The sequence below is a fragment of the Phaenicophaeus curvirostris genome, chromosome 14 (assembly GCF_032191515.1).
Source record: "Phaenicophaeus curvirostris isolate KB17595 chromosome 14, BPBGC_Pcur_1.0, whole genome shotgun sequence".
Classification (NCBI taxonomy): Eukaryota; Metazoa; Chordata; class Aves; order Cuculiformes; family Cuculidae; genus Phaenicophaeus; species Phaenicophaeus curvirostris.
The window spans coordinates 12,016,531-12,036,338 of NC_091405.1; the positions used below are offsets into that span (position 1 = coordinate 12,016,531).

Below are 19,808 nucleotides of genomic sequence, written 5' to 3' on the forward strand. Positions count from 1 at the left end.
GGCTTGGCATCCAGATGCCACAGTGACACTAGTACTTTGTAAACAATCACAGCGCACTAGAAATAGACTGGAACCAGGAGCTCATTTCACACTGGGAACGGAGCAGCTATCAAATGGCAATGGTTTTCTAGTAAGACCATCTCTTAAAGGATAGTTATTGTTTATCCCAGCACCTGTTACCTCAGCTGCCTGATCATAGTCCATTATAGACAAAAATTTTTCTTTGCACAGTGTACTTCAACCAGGTGAATAAGTCAAATCTAATCATTATATATAAACTTTTTTTTTTTTTAATCAGTTTCCTTCCAGAACTCTTTAATAGACATTTCTTTGCTTCGGCTCCCTGAGAGATTACTTGCATCCGTACAGTGGGAAGGCAGAATGAAGGGTTCCAGTCAGTCCACAACATGGTTAATCCTTCCTCACACACTTCCCCTGCTCTGGTGTGGGGTCCCTCCCATGGGATAGTCCTTCAGAAACTACTCCAACATGGGACCCCACAGGTTCCTGCCAGCAAATCTGCTCCTGCATGGGCTCCTCTCCACAGGCTGCAGCTTCCTGCAGGGCACATCCACCTGACACGGGGCTGGGTCCTCCACAGGCTGCAGGGGGGATATCTGCCCCACCGTGGCCTTCTCCATTGGCTGCAGGGGACTCCCTGCTCCAGCCCCCCCTTCTTCACTGACCTTTCTCCTTACTCCTCCCTCTCACAGCTGTTGCACATGGGTTTTACCCCTTCTTAAAAATATTTTCAGAGGCTCAGCTTTGGCTGTCCCAGAGTCCATCTTGGAGCTGGCTGTGACGTGGGGACAGGCCCTGGTTTCTGCAGCACCCACTCTTCATCCCACCACAAAACCTTCTCACGTAAACCAAACATGCACAACTAACTCCATCTGAATCAATCTCTCAGTCCTTCATCTCCCATTTGTGCACCAGAAAATTTCATCTCTCAATTGGTCTTAAATTATTGCTTACTGATTCCTCATGAGACAGACAGTATATAACATATATATATTTCCCTATTTCTGTTTACATCAGCAAACAGCTGTGGTCACAGATGGATTATGATCTACTCTTGGCACAACAGACTAGACTAGCAAAACAGGACAAGACTCCCAAGTTTGAAAGCTCCTGCTCTGGAAAATTACACAGTCGTAAGAATGATCTGCTTCTTCATGTCAGGCTGTACATAACTTTTCTCCTCTGAGAAAATGATGAGTTAGTACAAAGACCATCAAACCAGCTATGTGTCTGTGAGGAACATTTTGAACAACACAATGTAGTGGCCTTTCAGCTTACTGGAATAAGCAGCAGCTGTTTCATGCAGAGTACATATAATACTTTATTTATCAAAGCTGTACAAGTATTCAAAGGTAGTAAAAAAGTTTAGGATAGCCAAATCACTTGCAACAAGAGCTGGTGAGACAGGCTGGTGTGACAGTCGCAGCACGGCCCACACCAGCTCAAGAGGACATTGGCCATCTATCACCCCGCTGGTTACAGGGAGAAGATAAGTGGAACGATCCACAGCCAGCCCCTGCCAGTAGGCCACCTTCCTATGCAGAGTGGCCACTTGGGACACAGGGCCCAAGAGGCAGGGTCATTTGGAGGGGATCACTTTATTCCTACACACAGCAACCGGGATCAGGAGCTTCCTGTACTCCATCGGGAAGTAGTGCTCTATCAGCACATTCATCGGCATCTTGTCTGTCACCAGCCCTTGTCTTTGTTCAAAGAAGAAGAGAGCAGAGAAGAAACAGAGTCGTTAATGAGAAGTGTTTCCACTCCAACTTAACATCACATCTGACTTGAACATCGCATCTGAAACTTCCAGTGGAGAAAAAGAATACAGCCTGGAGTAACAACTTTCAATGAGGAGTGATGAATTTGTTTCAGGCCCCACAGAGTTTTACAGAGGGCTCCCAAGCCAAGAACAAATCCCTTGTGTTTTGGTCACAGGACAAAGTAAATTCAGGCGTGAGATGGGGCAGCTGAGGGAGCCCAGACTGAAGAGCTGCAGCGGAGAGGCTCTGGGAACAGCTGATCTAGGCTGCTGTCACAGCAAACACCACTGGTAGGAGAGGCCAGCCCTGTCCTGCCAGGGATGCAAACAGTGCAGCCCAGCCTCACACTGACCATTACTCTGCTTTTTTCTTCTCACACCATTCATTTTGCAGTCAAAACCGCTACAGCCTTGCACACATCACCCTCCTCTTGCTACTTGTTCCTCAGATGACTCCTGCACTCCCAGCCCCTCACTACCTTCTCTTGTCCCTCCACCGCTGCATGGTGGAGTAAAGAAACCCAAGTCCACAAGTGCCCTTCCTGGGACAGAAGGCCAAGTGACATCATGCAGAGTAAATCCCAAGATGCCACACTTGCGGTGGAAATACTTAGTAGTACACACCCTGGCAACGATGGTCTTACTGCAGTATCAAAGCACCACCTAACACTACCATGGATTAATAACAACCCTCCCTTTACCTTCTCATGAGGAGTTCCAGGTCAGCCATCTCCACCGTCTTCCTCCCTGCATGTCTGCTGTAAGCTTCCAGATCGCTGCTTAGCTGCTTGAAGTATCTCTGGGAGCTGAAGGAGGATTGAAGAGAGAAATAAAACAGGCTGTGGAGTGTGAACTTCCACAGGGCAAGATGCACAACAGCTGTGCAGGTCACAGCCTGCTGGGGAAAACTGCAGCCCGCAGAACAAAATACAGTTTCTCAGCCTGAGCTTCCTGGAACTTCCCAGCCAAGACTGCATGTTCCAAAACCAGAATCCTTCCCAGAATTCCTAGACGTGCAAACACAGGGGTCAACACAAGTGAAAAATCAGTCAAAAATCACTGCGGACTGAGTAGCCTGTTAGCTCTTGGGGTGACGCTGTTCAAACAATTTGCAGATTTCACTCATGAAGGTAACATCAATTACGGATTCAAAAAGCTGAGAAACCTGGATTCAAACCTAACACTGCATAGCTGCAACAGCTCCACCTTGCCAGCCACACTGACCGTTCTCCAGAGCCGTTCCGCTCACAGAGGGTGCTAATGGTATCAGGGTGCAGTTAGCTAGAGCAGATAGTGAATGGTACAATTTGCTCTGGCTGGGACAAAATCCAGAAGCTCCTGCGAGGTTGCCGTGGTCCCCCCCAGCGGCCAAAAGCACCCAGCACATTTCTGACCTCATTTTAATCAGACCTCCCAAGACTGTCCCTGGCTGAATGGGGAGGGCAGTCAGCTTGTCAGTGGCACTCCTGAGAGGTTTGTTATTTTGGGAGAGCAAAGAATGAAAAAAAAGACTAAAAAAGAGTGGGAAGAGGAACAGTTCAGTGCTGCTTACCATTTTTCAACAACTTTGAATGCATCTCTGGCCACCGGCATTTTTGCATAATGTCTAAATATCCCCTTTATCAAACTGCTTGCTATTTCAGGCTCACGTGGTTTCCTCTGTGACGCTCCCGAGCTCTTTGCAACTGGCTTAGCCTGCAGCGGCTGTAGGGAAGACCTTTGATAGAAATTGAAAATTCACACACCAAACAAACATAAGAGAGGCAGAGAACAGCAGTCTGAGTTTGGGCAAGCCTTGTGCTGAATTTGAAGGGGTAAGAAGATTTCATGTGTGTACATTTCATCAGTGTACCATGACCTGTAATTCCCCCTCTTCTACAAGGGCTTCTGCATCCCATATTGGAGTCTTGGGTTCCAGCATAGCCTAGCAATTCAAAGGCTCCTAGATAAAGGTTTTGGCCTTCAGCCCAAGAAAACATTCATTGTAAAGACTCAAGGCAACAGATCTGCTCTGGGGGATCTGGGAAAATACTGATATTCACTTGATAGAACTCTACTCAGCTGCTAAAGCAGTGAACGAACAGAAGACTTCAGGACTGCTTACTCCCTGCTACAGCTGACAGAGCACAAAACAATTGACACAACTGGGCTCAGCTCCCTCCTCTTGGTACTTACACCCCCAGACACACTTCTACCATGGCACCGCTGAAGGTGGCTTACACTTACTTGAGAGCAACAGGTTTTGCAGGATGTGGAGTTGACAACTTGGGAGCAGCAGGTTTTGCAGGACGTGGAGTTGACAGCAGTGGCTTGTAGGCTGCAGCACGGACAAACGTGGGTGTCTTCATGGAAGCTTCTAGAGAAACAAAAAGTACTTGAGGAACTGAACTGTGTTTTCAGAGTTCCTGCAGCAAGCAGTGCTGCAGCAGCAGAAACTCAGCCAGCTTTTCACACATCTGATCTGGTGCCACACTGCCTGTGTATTGTACTTCAAAAGACTTTAAGACCAGTCTCAGCGACACCATTAAAGCACGCTCTGGGCATTCTCAAATGTGGCCTTGATGGAAGAGAACTCAGTCTAACATGTACGTTCTTCCAAAAGGTACAAGCACTCCTAGGGCAACAGAGCAGACTGATGCAGTGTCTGAAGAACTGTTTAGAAACAGACACTTCCTCTCAACTTCCTGGAAATCCAGCGTACTCTCTTTATTAACTGGAAAGGAAATCTGTACCTACACATAAAAAATATGGGGTTCTAAAGTAGGTTTCAAGTCTGAAGTCATGTAAATAGCTGTGTAAACATCAATTAAATGCTAAGAAATTAAAAAGTCAGTATCAGGTTAGGAGTCAGGAAGGACGGAAGAATAAAGTGGAGGATATCCCTATGCTGCTGTGTAAAACCCATTGCACTCAGTTTTGTCTATTTGTGCACTTCAACTACCTTCACCTCAAGAAGTACAAGACTATCCATGTTCCTGAAGCACCTGATGAGTCAGTATCAACCTGGCCCTAGGAACAGCAGCCAACAGCTTCCCCTGGATTATCTGATGGACTAAACAGTTAATTATGTTATTAATCTTATTATCTCTCAATAGATTGAGGAACAACAGCAAAAAAATTCTCAAACTGCCTTCTGCAACAGTTTTCTTACCTTCACCCTCAGGGTCTTCAGCTCCATCCTCAGTAGGCTCTTGTTCCAGATCATCCAGTTCTAGGGGAATAGCCTGGTCTTCCAGTACATCTGCTTGTTCAACATCATCTTCTAACGGTTCCACCCCATTTTTTTCAGAGAAAGAAATTACATCAGAATGCCTGACCAGACATCCAGCTCCAATGTCTTTAGCAATCTCACGTTCTAGATTCCCAAAACAGGAAAATGCATAACTGCAACAAGTATCATAGCCAAAATTGCAGAGAAATGAAACCCAATTTTCCATTCCTGATAACGTTGCCATCTATTATATTCCTGCCTTCAAGGATTAGGGTGTCAGCCAGAAAAGCTAAAGCACTGATGAATACTCAACATTTCACTCCGCTACATCTAGGTAGCAGAAAAAACAGCCCTTGGTTATGTATAGAAGCTCCTGACATTTGAGTGAAATTTTTATCTGAGCTCCTTTTAAATGAACTTCCTTTAATAAGAACTTCTATCGCAAAAGAAGGCTTACCAAAGCCTTACTGCAACATGCTGAGCACAGAAGGTTCTGTAATTCAGAAAAGTAACTTGGGAAGATCCTGATTTGCCAATACACTCGGAACCTCTCCAAGTTCTATCAATCCTTGCCTGATTCCACAATTTCCACTAGTAACTTTTAATCAAAAATGCCTTCAGCAATTATATATTTCTAACACTATTGCCAATGCAATTTTGGATTCCATTTGAGCAGAATGCAGTCTTTCAGCTTAAAATGCCAAAATTAGTTTAGATTTTTCCAGGATCTGGCTCAGATTCCAGAATGCAAAGAGAGTTAACAGTCTTTCAGTGCATCTCAGCACCGATGCCAATTATGCAGCTTGAGAGGTCTCCAGCATTAGAGATAGTCATCAGAACTAGAGGTTGTCCTCACCAGCTTCAGGAGAGCCTCGGTGTTCAACATCACCTTCTGCTATTCCCTCCTCTTCTGAAGGTGGTGTTTCTGTTTTGACTCTAGCATCCTGTGCCACAGTTATCTGCAATTCTGCTTTTTCAGTCAGCTGCTTCTCCAAACGTCCAGAACGCGCAGTGTTTGCATAGTGCTCTGCAGCTAAAATAGGAAATTCTACCATCAATCCCACCTATAAAAAAACTCCAATCAGCCTGGTGGAGCCTGGAAATGAAATTCAACAAAACACAGGCATTTGTGACCACATGTAGCCAAAGCTTTATGCAATGACTGGAAAACAGCTGCCAACTTCAGCATCTCTGCACAGTCTTTACCATCTTATTCTAAGCCAAAAGGGAGTCAGAGGAAATGGAGAACGTGCCTGTGAAAACAGGCAACTTGCACGACTTGCTCTCTACCAGAAACAAGGAGGCATTAAGGCCCAGCCTACTACTGACAATTTTTACTGCTTATGGGAGGGCAAGTTTCAGGCTGTTGCCTTCAGAGAAAAAGATGCTGGGTAGCACCTGAGAAAGATAATGGCCAACATGGCTTAAATAAATATAGTAAAGCATTAAAACGCATACAAACAAAAAGAGAGAAAGAAAAGCCAGATGTATTCCTTGCCAGGAGGGAGTTATTCATCTTTCATATGGACCTATGGACCTACCAAAAAAAATATGAACTTTTATTCCATTTGCAGTCACTGCGAATAAGACAAACACTGACAATGTTTGTGTAGGCCCATGAGCCTACACTTAGAAAGCTGGTCTGGAAATGCTCACAATGGCTCTAATATGACTTGAACTAAATTATCTCCAGCACCTACTGCACAATCAAGTCTTATTTTACCCTGCAAGTAACCTGAAAAAACTCTTGGTTTAAATTAAAGTACTCCGCTCACCTCCAACACTGAAAGCATTTCTTACCCTCTCTGAAAATCTGCTCCACTTTGTTTGCTGTATTAGCCATTTCTTCTTCTGTATCGCTTACATCTAGGTCTTCAATTATACGGGACACAACTTCTCTTAAAGACATGCTGGAAGATCTTTTAGGCTTTAGAGTGACTGGGGATTCCAAAGATTTACTTGGGCTTCTGGGTGGCAAAGAGGAGCTCCATCTATTAACAGCTAGAAATTGAGAGCATTAACGTGCCCCCAATAACTTTCTAAACTTTCTCTTACTTTTCCTGATAAGCAAAAAAACAAGCAAGCACAGAGAGAGAAATACACACAAGAAAACACTCCTCCTTTACTTGAAACAGTTCAGGGAGTTCACATTGTACCTTAGGAACCAGTAGGAAAAGTCCTTGCAACTATTTTTTCAGTTCACACTGGGGAGCAACACTGACCTCAGGCACCTCTGATAAAACAGCAAAAATACATAACCATTGACTTTTGACATTAATTTAGAAACTCCAGCGTCTTTAAGGCATGCTTTCGCCCTCTCCTCCTGTTTGATCCAGTGCCCTAGTCCTCCACTTTGCTCTATGTTATCTATCTGTTTTCACCAGAAGTTCCTACCACTGGACTCTTCAGAGCAACAAACTTTTTCTGTTCATCTCTTCCCTTGTCCTTTCAAAACAACTTTTCCCACCAAGCTTGCCACAGACAGCCCTCCAGAAGCAGAGCACAGTGCAACAGTCCAAGAAAAATTAATTACTTTAAGCTTCCCATGGCAAGAACTCCTCTCCTGGCTTGAGCAGCACTGAATACACCAACCATTCCTCACATACTGTTTCTATGGTCCTTTTGACAAAGGATCATAAAAAAAACTAAATGAAAAAGAAACATTAACCGTCCATTATTCATGGGAAATGTAAGGAGTTTTGACTGAAGAACTGCATGAAGCTATCTACTGCAGCAGATCTTGTCCTGGGCAGCTGTCCCAGGATCAATCAGCAGAACATTTTAGGATTACCATGCCTCCAGGACTGAGGAAAATGAGCTCCTGTTCATACAGCCAGGACAGGGTATTTATAGGGAAATGAATGCAGAAGATACCAGACAAAAACTGGCAAGTGATAGGACTTCTAAAGCATTGGTACATAGTGACCAGGGATGTGACTACCTCTCTTCAAGGGATTTCTAAGGCTTTAGAGACAGTGGTTAGCTGTGACATATAAATGACCTTACCAGAGACTCCTAACTCTTGTCTACAATTCCCCCATATTATCTTCTTATCTTACCATACTGGTGATCAATCTACAGTGTCCACTTCTGGACTTCCCAATACAAGAGATAGATGGACATACTTGAGAGAGCAGCAAAGGGCTACCACGACAATTAAGGAGCTGGAACATCTCTTCTAGGAAGAAATGCTGCAAGAGCTGGGACCATTCAGTCTGGAGAAGAGAAGGCTTAGGGGGAATCTCATTAACATATGCAAAAATCTAAAAGGAGGGTATAAAGCAGATGGAATCAGGCTCTTTTTCATGCCAGTCCCAGTGCCAGGAGAAGCAGCAACAGGCACAGACTCAAACACAGGAGGGTCTGTCTAAACATAAGGAAACACCAGAGTTTGCAGTTTTCATCCTAATAGACAGTCCTGGGCAACCTGTTCTAGATGGCCCTGCTTTAGCAGGGGGGTTGGAGAAGATGATCTCCAGAGGTCCCTTACTTCCTCAACCATTCTCTGATTTCAGGTAACACCTGCTAAGCCCCAAGTCCTAATCCACAGTACCCACTTGCCAGCCTCCACCTCTTCCGAAACAGAAAGCTGTCCCATTGGGTTACTCTGCTGAGAATGATCTTGCTTACCTTCTTGCTCTTTTACTGGTGTTTGGAGAGATTCGTGAGTCATTCTGTCAATGTGCTCATGATTGAGGATTAACTCCTCAGACTCTGTTTGGGTGCTTTCCTCATTTGTACCCACGCTGGATGCCAGGCCCACCAGCCTTGCTTCCTCCTGAGCTGCATCAGAAACCTTGCTTCTCTGTGCTGAGGTTTTTGAATCCGATAGCTGTGGTCCAAGAGCAGAGAGCTTACTTTGGTTCTGTTCATCAGACGGAGGCTGAATGAAGAGCTCCGTGTTACTCAGTACAATATCTGCATCACTTGTCAGCGAGGCTGCTTGAATCTCTAATGGTGTTTGAGAGTCCAGAAGACAGCTCTGTGCTGTTTAGAAAGTTTTAAAACATGTTTTATGCAAAAAAAACCGTTTAAAGTCTTAGAGACACACATTTATTACCAGGACTTGCACAATTCAAAATTTAAGTCATTCAACCAAATTTCATTCATCCTCCACAGATCAAACACAAACCATATCACCATCTGTCAGTGCCCCTCACTTTCTCTATCAAGCTGTCTCCCTAGTGCCCACAGTTATGAACACAAACCCAAAGGACTCCTGTGGTATAAATAACCAAACTGGTTGTAACACATATTTAAGTGCATAGAATCAAAGCAACTACAGACACAGAGCCTCATTCTAATCTTGACTCCCAAATTACACTGTATTTCTGTGAACACGCTAGTAGCCTTTACATTGTAAAATACAGACCATTCTTCACTAACTGCTTCCAAAATACCTTATATAAGTCCCACCCTCCCAAAACAAAAGTAACAACACAAAAGAAACCTTTTCTCTTCAGCATGTTCTGTTCCACTCCACCTTCAAACGCTTCCACATCAATAGCTTTGTGATTTTTTGGCCTCCGGAGTAAGCCTTTCCTCTTTTCAACAGTGTCTGGTAGGATCAAGGAACCAAGAGACATGCGAAGAGATCTGTAAAAAGAGGAGGGAAGAAATGTTCTGAACTAACATACTCCCCTTTCACCCCTAGATAATACACATATTGCCCCTAACAGTGAGACATTTCACAAATCCCTTAGCTAGGAGGAATTTTCCCCCAAACCTTTGAAGATTATATGTCAGTCTACTTTAAACAAACAGTTTAATTTTGTGGCATCACCTGACATAAGGATATGTATCCCAGAGATCAGGGAACAGACCATTTTACAGCCTCCTACCTTGAGAGGGCTGCAACAATGTATCTGACAAAAGGTTCAGTAATTTTAAAAACTTTAATAATGAAAAAAGAAGGGAAAACCAAACATTTGAGAGTAAAGATGCCCTCAAGATGACAGCAGGGCGGTAGCAGGAACTCAGAACAAGTCTAGGCTGCTGATTAGTGTCAGTATTCACAGTGAAGAACAGCTGTCAACAGCATCTTTTTTGGGGTTTTTTTGAGATGGGATCTAAGATAGATGAATGCAAAGCATGGGAAAAGATGTATCTCAATGTACATATTTTGCATCTTGAAGAGACTGCACATGCTCCACTTCCTTCTACCCCTTTCCCTAGGCAGCCCATTCAAAAGGGGAGTTCAGAGGATTCAAAGATAGAAGTACAGAACGCAGCCCTATGAACCACTTTGCATGGGATCACAGGCAAGGGATGCAGCAATAAAGGTGAAATAAATTGCTGTCAATGACAAGGATCATTGGCAAAGTACACAGGCAACACAGGAAAGGAAGTTCTTTGAGTTGCTAAAAAGCCTTTAAAGTCCAAGAAAGCTGGACTAAAGACTGCAAAGATGTAACAGATGTGGCGAGTCAACTAACATGCAAAGATGTTCTAAGGTATATTGTGTACAGATCTATTGTAGGAAATATGAGAACCAAAGGAAAAAAAAGGAATGATCCTAATAAGCAAAAAGAGGAGCAAAAGTAGCAACAGAGAGCAGACCAGAGTGGGACCAGAGTGCAGAGTCACAACTTCTGAAAATCGCAAGGTATGTGGTGTAACACCTTCAAATGGCATCACCAGTGCAGGAGATGACTGTGTAATTACTAACACAGGTCTTAATCACGAATCCAGGAATCCACACTGTTCTTCACAAATACAGAGGTGATAAACCAAAGCAGCTATAGTTAGGGCAGCCAGAAGTTAAAGCATTTGAGTTTCAACTCACCGGGCCAAAGCAGTGCTGTCCAACATTGACCGAGCTAAAAAAAAATTAGTGGCACATGAGCTGAGGAATTATGCTGGCTGAGAAATCATGCTCTACATAAAAGGCTACAGGTACACCTCGGTGCATCTTCCTCTTTCTAGAGCCAATTATGCTACAACCCTCAGCAACCCCTTACTTCCCAAACACCAACACATATGGAAATGTATCTGTACGTTGGCTCAAAAAGGCTTATTTTAAACTTAACGGGGGGGCTTTCACCTTCTCCACATCCACTCTGCACAAGACACTGCAGTCTTGCTTCCAAACATACAACTGCCCAACTGAAAAATTACTAAGAACTGCACTGCGGTGGATGAAAATCAATTGACAGCAAAAGCGGTGCTGAATGAGATAATTTTTGACTGCAGCCTTACCTTGGTTCTGGGGAAGTCGCTTGTCTACTGCTCTCTCAAACTCAGAAATGCTGAGCTTCTTTCTCTTCTTAGTCACACGGAATGTGGTAATAGATGTGTCTTCAGGAACAAGGTCCGGCAGTTGCATTTCCAACCTACCAATACAAACCAAGCCTTAACAAAGGACTTCAGCTTCTCAGATACTTCAGAAGCACCTCGGCAACATCAGTGAAAAATAAATCCCAACTGTTTGTCCTTGCTGCAGCAGAAGTGAGGAGCCAATGGGTGATTAGCTCAGCAAATGCAGAAACACATCATTCCCTCCTACTGAATCAAAGTAAATCTCACTGAGTTAGAGAATCAAAACTTGAGAGTGTATTCAAAATAACAGGGTGAAGAAAGTTTAGCATAGAGTAAAACCTTGGACTTCCAACAAGCTCCACAGCTCTCCTAAGAGCACACAATGAATTAGGTTTGTCAGTTGCTACAGTGTAAATGAAAAAGCCATTATCATGAAACAATGTTAGGTATCACAAAGTATGCCACATGGAACAGATACATAATATCCCAGTCAGGCACTGGACCAGGTTCAGAAGAGTGGTTCTCCCCCTTTAGGACAAGTTCCAAGAACTCCCCTCTCACAGAAGTCACATTCCAGCAGTGAGCTGCTGTCAGCATCCACTGTGTCCCGCAGAACTAGAGCAGAGCACCCCTCCCACAGTCAAGGACCTGCATCCAGCACCCTTGACTGCAACAAATGGGGCTTCAATACAGCAAGAATGGCAAGCTGATGATGCTTACTGGTCCCTTCCCCTCACAAAACACATTCTCTCTCACCAAGAAGTGTAGCTAAGTTTCATTTCTTATTACGAGCATAATCTAAGCCCAAGCATTAGAATTAACTGGACTGCAATGGGGATCACACAAAGTGGGGAAAAAAGATTGCTCATTTTTCGCATCTGCCCTGGAAGATGTTATTGCAACGAGGGAAAGCAGGGAAAACTCAAGAAAGTTCACGTCAACTAAAGGAAGGCTGCAGGGGCATTCTTTAAAAAAAAAAGAAAAGGCTGGTAGTCTTGGGAAGGTGCAAGAACTTTAACTTTAGTATCTGCCTCCAACAACTAAGAAAAGTAGGCTTCCATCAGGAGACTTACTGTACCCAGCACTTCTGTGCAAAAACACATTAGAAGTCTCCACGTAAGAAAGGGGATTAGGCACAAACCTGCAGTTTTACTGTTCAGTCTCAGCGATTCCTGTGTCATTTTTATAGCTGGAGAGGCTATTTCTGAAAATTTCACCAGACAGAATGCAACCATGATCACTGAAACAGAAGTAAGGAAACCCCACTCCCCGGTCTCCCCATAGGAACTGCAAATCTACCTGGTACTGTAAAAACTAAAAACTAAAATTAAAAACACTACTTACACGCTGGAAACCCTCTTAGATGGAAGTTCCAACTGAGCTGCTTCTGTTTCTTCATCTTTATGTAACTGAGGTGCTACAGGTGAAACTTGTGGTTCTGCCAAAAACCAAAAACATTTCCTTTCCACAACTCAATCCAGCAATAATGTCAAAATACAGCAGCGTATGAAACGTACACTATATTCTGTAAATTACACTTATCAATGGGTTAAAATAAAGACCCGGCCTAGGGTTCTGCTCCTAGGTGGGTTGGCAGGGACAACGGCAAAGCCAACAGTGGCAAATAATATGTGAAAGTACTGCAGCAGAGCTGAGCTGAGTCTGGCAACAGCATGTGCTCCTCTGATTTATACACAATCTTGCAGCTACGGGAAGCACAAAGACTATTTGCTTGCCCACCAGGACAGGAAGACCAAGTGGAAAAGACTTTCAAGATATGTTTTCGCCAGTGTAAGACCTGGTCTGCACCACATGATCACACTCTGCTGCTATTGCAGTGATTCCTCCTCTTTTACACAAATCAGTCATACAGCATTGCTGTATATTGCCGGGATTGCTGCTCCATGTAACAGGGCAAGAGGAACACCTCTGGTCCTCAGCTAAACCAAAACATTGTTCTTTTGGTCTGCTTACGGGTCAGGATGATCCTCTTGAGCATAACCCGTGGTGTATCATTATCAAGCTCTGGGAACACAGCCGCTTTCTGCTTCAGGAAGGCGCTTCTGCCAGAATTCTTCTCATTTCCTGACGCGGATGCATTCTAAAGAGAGAGATCAGAGATATGCATTTCAAAAATAGTACTTTAATCATTAAAAAATTTTGCTTTTAGTAACAAAACCACTTCTCAACTGTCTTCCAATAAAAATCTAAGCTAGCCAACACAAAACATTTTGCAGTTTCCCACAAATATATCATGAGCATTTGCTTTCTAACAATGCCGGTGTGTCATTTTTGGACAGAAGGCGATTCACAGGCATCATCGCAGACAAAGGCTGGAGCCTCAGGCCCTTCGTCCCCCACAACCCTGACCTAAAACAACATGAAAAGGGGAAACAAAAGGAAAACACAACCCAGGCGGAAGGTTCTAACAGCCCCTGTTACTTCATGAGCATGAAATTCAGAGGGGTGGGCCTGTTTTCTACAGCTAAAGGCGAACAAGGGTGAGGAATCATAGAATCACCAGGTTGGAAAAGACCCTCAGGATCATCGAGTCCAACCATTCCTATCAAATACCAAACCATGTCCCTCAGCCCCTCGTCCACCCGCCCCTTAAACACCTCCAGGGAAGGTGACTCAACCACCTCCCTGGGCAGCCTGTTCCAGTGCCCAATGACCCTTTACTGTGAAATTTTTTTTCCTAATGTCAAGCCTGACCCTCCCCTGGCAGAGCGTGAGGCCATTCCCTCTCGTCCTGTCCCCTGACACTTGGGAGAAGAGCCCAGCTCCCTCCTCTCCACAACCTCCTCTCAGGGAGTTGCAGAGAGCAATGAGGTCTCCCCTCAGCCTCCTCTTCTCCAGGATAAACACCCCCAGCTCTCTCAGCCGCTCCTCATAAGGCCTGTTCTCCAGCCCCCTCACCAGCTTCGTTGCTCTTCTCTGGACTCGCTCCAGAGCCTCAACATCCTTCTTGTGGTGAGGGGCCCAGAACTGAACACAGGATTCGAGGAGCAGTCTCACCAATGCTGAGTACAGAGGGAGAAGAACCTCCCTGGACCTGCTGGTCACACCGTTTCTGATCCAAGCCAAGACGCCATTGGCCTTCTTGGCCACCTGGGCCACTGCTGGCTCATGTTCAGTCGCTGTCAACAACACCCCCAGGTCCCTCTCCTCCAGGCAGCTTTCCAGCCACACTTCTCAGGGTTGTTGTGACCCAGGTGCAGGACCCGGCATTTGGCCTTGTTAAACCTCATGCCATTGGTCTCAGCCCAGGGGTCCAGCCTGTTCAGATCCCTTTGGAGCCTCCCTGCCCTCCAGGAGATCGACAATTGCTCCCAGCTTAGTGTTGTCCGCAAACTTGCTATGGGTGCCCTCGATGCCTCCGTCCAGGTCGGTGATAAAGACATTGAACAGGGCTGGACCCAGCACCGAGCCCTGGGGACACCATTTGTAACTGGGAAGCACCCTTGGCTGCCTGCTCCCTGCTCTGAAGGCCCCGCTTCTCCCTCCCCCTAGGTGGGGGCGGGCAGCACCGGCTGGAAACAGGAGAGGGGGCCCCGCCAGTCGGCCGGACCCCGGCAGCACCGCCCAGTTCCCCCAACACGCACCTCCCGGGCGGCCCGTGCGGGGCGGGCGCCTCGTCGGCCCCGGGCGCCGCCGTCAGCCATGGCGGGCAACGGCCGCCAGTTCTCGCGAGACTGCGGCGCGCGGTGCACGACGGGAGGCGGGGCGGGGGAGGAGGCGGGGCCTCGCGCGCGCCGGGGGGACGGGGGGGCGGAGCCGCGGCGCAGGCTGGGGCGGGTAGTTCCGGCGGTGCGCGCGCGGCGCGGGGCATTGTGGGCCGCGTAGTTCCGGTCGGGCCGCGGCGGGCGGCGGGCGGCGAGAGGCCGCGGTTGGCCTTGTGGGAGCTGTAGTTCGACGGGGGCCCCCCCGCGGGTGCGCGGGGCCCCCCCGGGAGGCCGCCCCCGCCATGCCGGGCTTCACCTGCTGCGTGCCGGGCTGCTACAACAACTCGCACCGCGACAAGGCGCTGCACTTCTACACCTTCCCCAAGGACGAGGAGCTGCGGCGGCTCTGGCTGAAGAACGTGTCCCGGGCGGGCGTCAGCGGCTGCTTCAGCACCTTCCAGCCCACCACGGGCCACCGCGTCTGCAGCGAGCACTTCCAGGGCGGCCGCAAGTCCTACCTGGTGCGGGTCCCCACCATCTTCCCGCTGCGCGGCGTCAACGAGCGGAAGGCGCAGCGGGCCGCCCGCCGCCCCCGCCCCGCAGCCGCCGCCGCCCCCCCCGCCGCCGCCGCCTCCGCCGCCGCCGCCGCCGCCGCCGCCCCCCCCGCCGCTGCCGCCGCCCCGCAGGCCGCCCCGCCCGCCGCCGCCGGCGAGGTCCCCGCGGCGGGCGCGAGCGAGGACGTGAAGCCCATCGACCTGACGGTGCAGGTGGAGCTCGGGCCCGGGGCGAGCGGCGGGCCCAGCCCCGGGAGGCTGCCGGCGGCTGGGGAGGAGGGCCCGGCGGAGGGCGGCCCCCCCGACCACTCGTACTCGCTGTCGTCGGGCACCACGTCGGAGGAGCTGCTGAGGAAGCTGAACGAGCAGCGCGACATCATCGCGCTGCTGGAGGTGAAGATGAAGGAGATGAAGGGCAGCATCCGCCGCCTGCGCCTGGCCGAGGCCCAGCTCCGGGAGGAGATCCGCGAGAAGGACCGGCTGCTCCACGCCGCCAGCGCCGGGACCCGCAAGCGCCACGGCCTCTGAGGGCCGCGGGGCCCGGCCCGGGGCTCCCCTGCCGCCCGGGCGGGATGCAGCCCCACGGCCCCGCGGCTCTGGCTGCCCGAATCCCCCGTCAAAACGAGCCCCGCACCGCCAGCTTCCCCTGCCTGGACAGGGCAGCATCTGTCAGATTGATGCTGAGCCCCGTTACCCACCCGACGTCACCCCAGAGCCAGACTGTGGGTGCCCGCCAGTGTCTCGTCTGCACCGGGCCCGTCAGCACCTTCTTTCTGCCAGCACTTCTCTTGGTGCGAACGGGACCCGTGTCACCACGGAGTGGACGCAGGGTATCAGTTTTCAGCTAATAAACTCACTCTCTGCTAAGTGAGGTAGCAGCAACACTAGCCCTGGAGAAGGCGTGTCTGACCGTGCTGGCGCTGTGCCCTTCGTAGGAGCAAACAGCGATGTCGTCTGTGGCCTCGCTTAGCAGAGGCACGAGGAAAGCTTTAGAAACCCTCTCAGGGTGATGTGTTCCTTCAGTAAATTACTGATGCCGTGACAGACTGCCGTTTCTAGTGTGGAAAAAAAGCCCAGATTAAGGAGTGCTCTTGTACTACATAGTTTTTGCTTTCTCCACAGTACATACATATTTGTTACAGATTTGTTGATGCGCTCAACACTAGTAAGGATTACAATCTGGTGCAAAGCACCCGGTGGCATTTGATGGTTGTAGTTTATCTCATTGGCTTAAGAACTGCCTGTAATGAAACAGAGGCTTTGTAACACATTGGAATTTAAATCCTTGGCTTTCGTTCAGAGAACCAGGATGAAACGGAATTGAAGCAAGTTTATCTGCAGTTATTGACAAACCTTTGCTGTCTAATCCTAAACTAGTTGGCATGACTAATAACCTGTACATTAGGCAACACCTTACTGAAACGTGCTTGCGTGTTCTAAAACAAGATTTAAGAGTATTGTAACAAATCTACGTGAAATGACTGTCGTTTCTGTCACTAGCCAGCAGTAGTCCCCTCACTTTTTAGCAACTGGAAACCAAATCAGTGTTGGCTAGAAAGATGAGGGAGTGAGGGTAGCAAGGCTACTGAATGTGTACTTTCAGGTTAGCTGGTGGAACGGATACCTCAGTGCTGAGGAGAAGGAAGAGGAGGGTATCTGGAGCACCTGTGTAGCTCTGTGGCGATGCATGTATAGGGGGTACGGCTTCGATAGCGATAGATGTTGAAAACAAAAGGCAGTTCACCACAGTGTGCCCATAATTACATTTGAGGGAGGAGTGCCCAGGTGTCTTCTGGGTCTGTGAGGTCCTCCTAGAATTGGAGCGTGTTACACTCAGTAGATTGGGATGTCAGTTTTACTAAATTTTATAGAAGAATTTTCTAAATGTAAAAATTATCTTTAGTTTGAAAACATTGTAACCTTTGTAACACAGGCTCATGTCGCTTGACAACTCTCCATTTGGATAGTCTGTATGACCGAGCAAAAGGGCACAGTGGGATTTGGTAGCTGAAGGTTTATCTGTTGATCTTGTAGCCCGTTCGGCTAAAGGCGTTGGTGTCACAGCTTGGTATGTGATGCATGGGTCATGTTTTTGTTAACGTGTGCTGAGTTGGATGGTCAACCGTAGGGATACTACAGGTCTATTCATGTACTAAGTATTTTCCATTATTTCATTTTAATTTATTTTCTGCAATTTGAAATGTAGCTCTTAACTTCAGCTCCGTGGTAAACTGATTTTCCTGCAAGTCAAGCAAGCAGCAATGTTTTTGATTGGTTTGGTTTTTCTTTTGTAGGGAAAGCAGATACCTGCTACGCCGTCTGATTTAATGTATGTAATTGGTCCAGCAGATTTATATCCTCTCATCAAGACAATAGGCAGCACAATGTCTCTCCTTACAAACGAGACTGGTTGTGCGTCCTAGCTTCTTGAGAACGTGTGTGTTGTAACAGTCATGGTACTTTTTCTACCATTGGAATGCACTTCAGGACGTTCAGCCATTCAGCCTGCTGGACTGGTTAACTGCTGGACTCTGACTTCTCCAGGTTACACTGAGGTGCTAACATGCTTAATTTTAATAAAGTATATTTTGTTTTGTTATGTTTCCTGCTTCCATGCTGTATATATGTATTTCTGAAAGGTCGGTGGCCATAGCTTGGCCTCTCTTTTGCAACACCTTTTTATTCCTCATGAGCTCCACGGCTGCAACAGCACGAATATCCTTATGATCCTGTAGGGTGAGCAAGAGGAGTTTGAGGTCTGCTTAGCATGGTACGTGCCTGCCTGTTTGAGCGGTTTTGATGAGCAAACAGCTGTCAAGACAGGGCTGCTCTCTAAATAGCTGGGAGCGATTTTAGCAGCGAGCACCAGGCTTCCGCACAGCATCGCTGGAGGGACAGCACGACGCTCCCAGTTATGCTTGGTGGAGGAAGGAGGGCACAAAGCCTCCAGACAACCAGCCTAGTGCAGGGAAGAGCTCACAGCTTACAGTATCTTTGAATTTGTAATTCCACTTCCCAAGGTCCCTAATTTCAAATTGTTTTAAAGCTATTAGCCTCAAACAATTTTAAGTGGGAAAAAAATCTAGCGGTGCGTCAAACATCATGCTTTTGGATTGAACTGGGAACATTAAGTGAAGCTGCATGACAAAAGTCAACACTTTTACTTATGCACACTTTCCCCCCTTTGCTGCTAAATTAAGGGAACTGAGAAACGGTACCAGCAGTGAATTGAGGCTAATTCTGTAGGGAGGTACCTTAGCATGTTAAGAAATAAACCATATTGCTACTCCATGCAAATGCTTTTACTTCCATTTCAACTCCTCACCTTTCTGTATCCTGTATTCTAATCTAGCCTGGGCAGTCAAATCCTTCCTCAAATAGGAGAAACCTGTTGGAACAGTGAGTGCCACATTACAAAGTCTTACAAAGAGGCTCAATATCAGCTGCCTCTATCACCTCTCCGAGTCCTGCCTTCAGCAGCAAGCCTGGACAAGCAGATCCATCTCTTTCCAGGGTTGCACTATGCTTCCTCTCTGCAAGAAGTGGGCAGGTAATGCTCAGGGTTGCAGGTAGAAGCCTGGAAACCTTCAGAGCCAGATCAAAAAGCCATGCTCAGTATGGAATTAATGCCTTTCAGGCTCAGCCCAGTGATCTGGCTACCCAACAGCAAAAGCTTCTGCACTTTTATGAGCCTTCTCTGCTGCCACATCAGCGAATTCACTGTGGGCCTTCAACCAGACCGTGGGGTTAGGAACACTGAACTGTTTGCAAATATTTATTTGAAGTATTTTTTTCTACCACCTCACACCTTCTGTGATAACTTCTTCCACCAAAAGCAAGCTAAGCAACTCTTTATTATTTTTTAAGCAGATTATCACTGTTTAGGCCCTGTTCAGGGGTTGCACATGAATTTCACCATCTGCAGTTCTGGCTGCAGCTCATTGTCAGCTTCCTTACCCAGAGTCCATAGCCCCGCGCTCCTCGCCTCCCTCTTTGGGGCAAAACCCTGTCACCATCACAACCCAATGTCAGCTGCAACAACAGCAGCCAGGCCAGGGGTCTCCTCAGCTAGCAGGGTCCTTCCAGAGGCCACAGCCACCCTTCCACCACAGGGGTGACGGGGCCCAGCAGAGCCTCCCCACGACTCACAGAATCATTAAGACTGGAAAAGACCTCCAAGATCATGCAGTCCAACTGTCAGACCAACCCCACCGCGCCCACTAAACCATGTCCCAAAGCTGCATGTCTACATGCTTTCTGAACACCGCCACGGGTGGTGACTCCAGCACATCCCCAGGCAGCCTGTGCTGGTGCTTCATCACTTTTGTAAAGATTTT

The 19,808-nt window shown here is 47.4% G+C and overlaps 2 protein-coding genes across 7 annotated transcripts; one reads left to right on the forward strand and one right to left on the reverse strand.

Moving 5' to 3' along the window:
* Positions 1-1,317: 1,317 nt before the first annotated feature.
* On the reverse strand, positions 1,318-16,283 carry CENPT (centromere protein T). Of its 6 annotated transcripts, none has more exons than XM_069868438.1 (14): positions 16,170-16,283; positions 13,227-13,353; positions 12,597-12,690; positions 11,193-11,326; positions 10,780-10,813; positions 9,445-9,590; positions 8,625-8,981; positions 6,795-6,995; positions 5,851-6,027; positions 4,935-5,138; positions 4,010-4,139; positions 3,336-3,500; positions 2,485-2,589; positions 1,318-1,724 (listed from the first exon to the last, which is right to left on the reverse strand). In XM_069868438.1, the coding sequence occupies exons 2-14, from the start codon at positions 13,249-13,251 to the stop codon at positions 1,601-1,603; spliced, it is 1,896 nt and encodes a 631-aa protein (XP_069724539.1). In that variant the 5' UTR covers positions 13,252-13,353; positions 16,170-16,283; the 3' UTR covers positions 1,318-1,600. The 6 variants fall into 6 exon arrangements, with proteins under 6 accessions (XP_069724539.1, XP_069724537.1, XP_069724536.1 ...); XM_069868436.1 differs by lacking the exon at positions 16,170-16,283 and adding an exon at positions 14,858-14,938 and having other exon boundaries at positions 4,935-5,045; XM_069868435.1 differs by lacking the exon at positions 16,170-16,283 and adding an exon at positions 14,858-14,938 and having other exon boundaries at positions 4,049-4,139.
* Positions 15,023-18,070, forward strand: THAP11 (THAP domain containing 11). Its single transcript, XM_069868492.1, has one exon. The coding sequence runs from the start codon at positions 15,220-15,222 to the stop codon at positions 15,997-15,999; it is 780 nt and encodes a 259-aa protein (XP_069724593.1). The 5' UTR covers positions 15,023-15,219; the 3' UTR covers positions 16,000-18,070.
* The last annotated feature ends 1,738 nt before the right edge of the window (positions 18,071-19,808 follow it).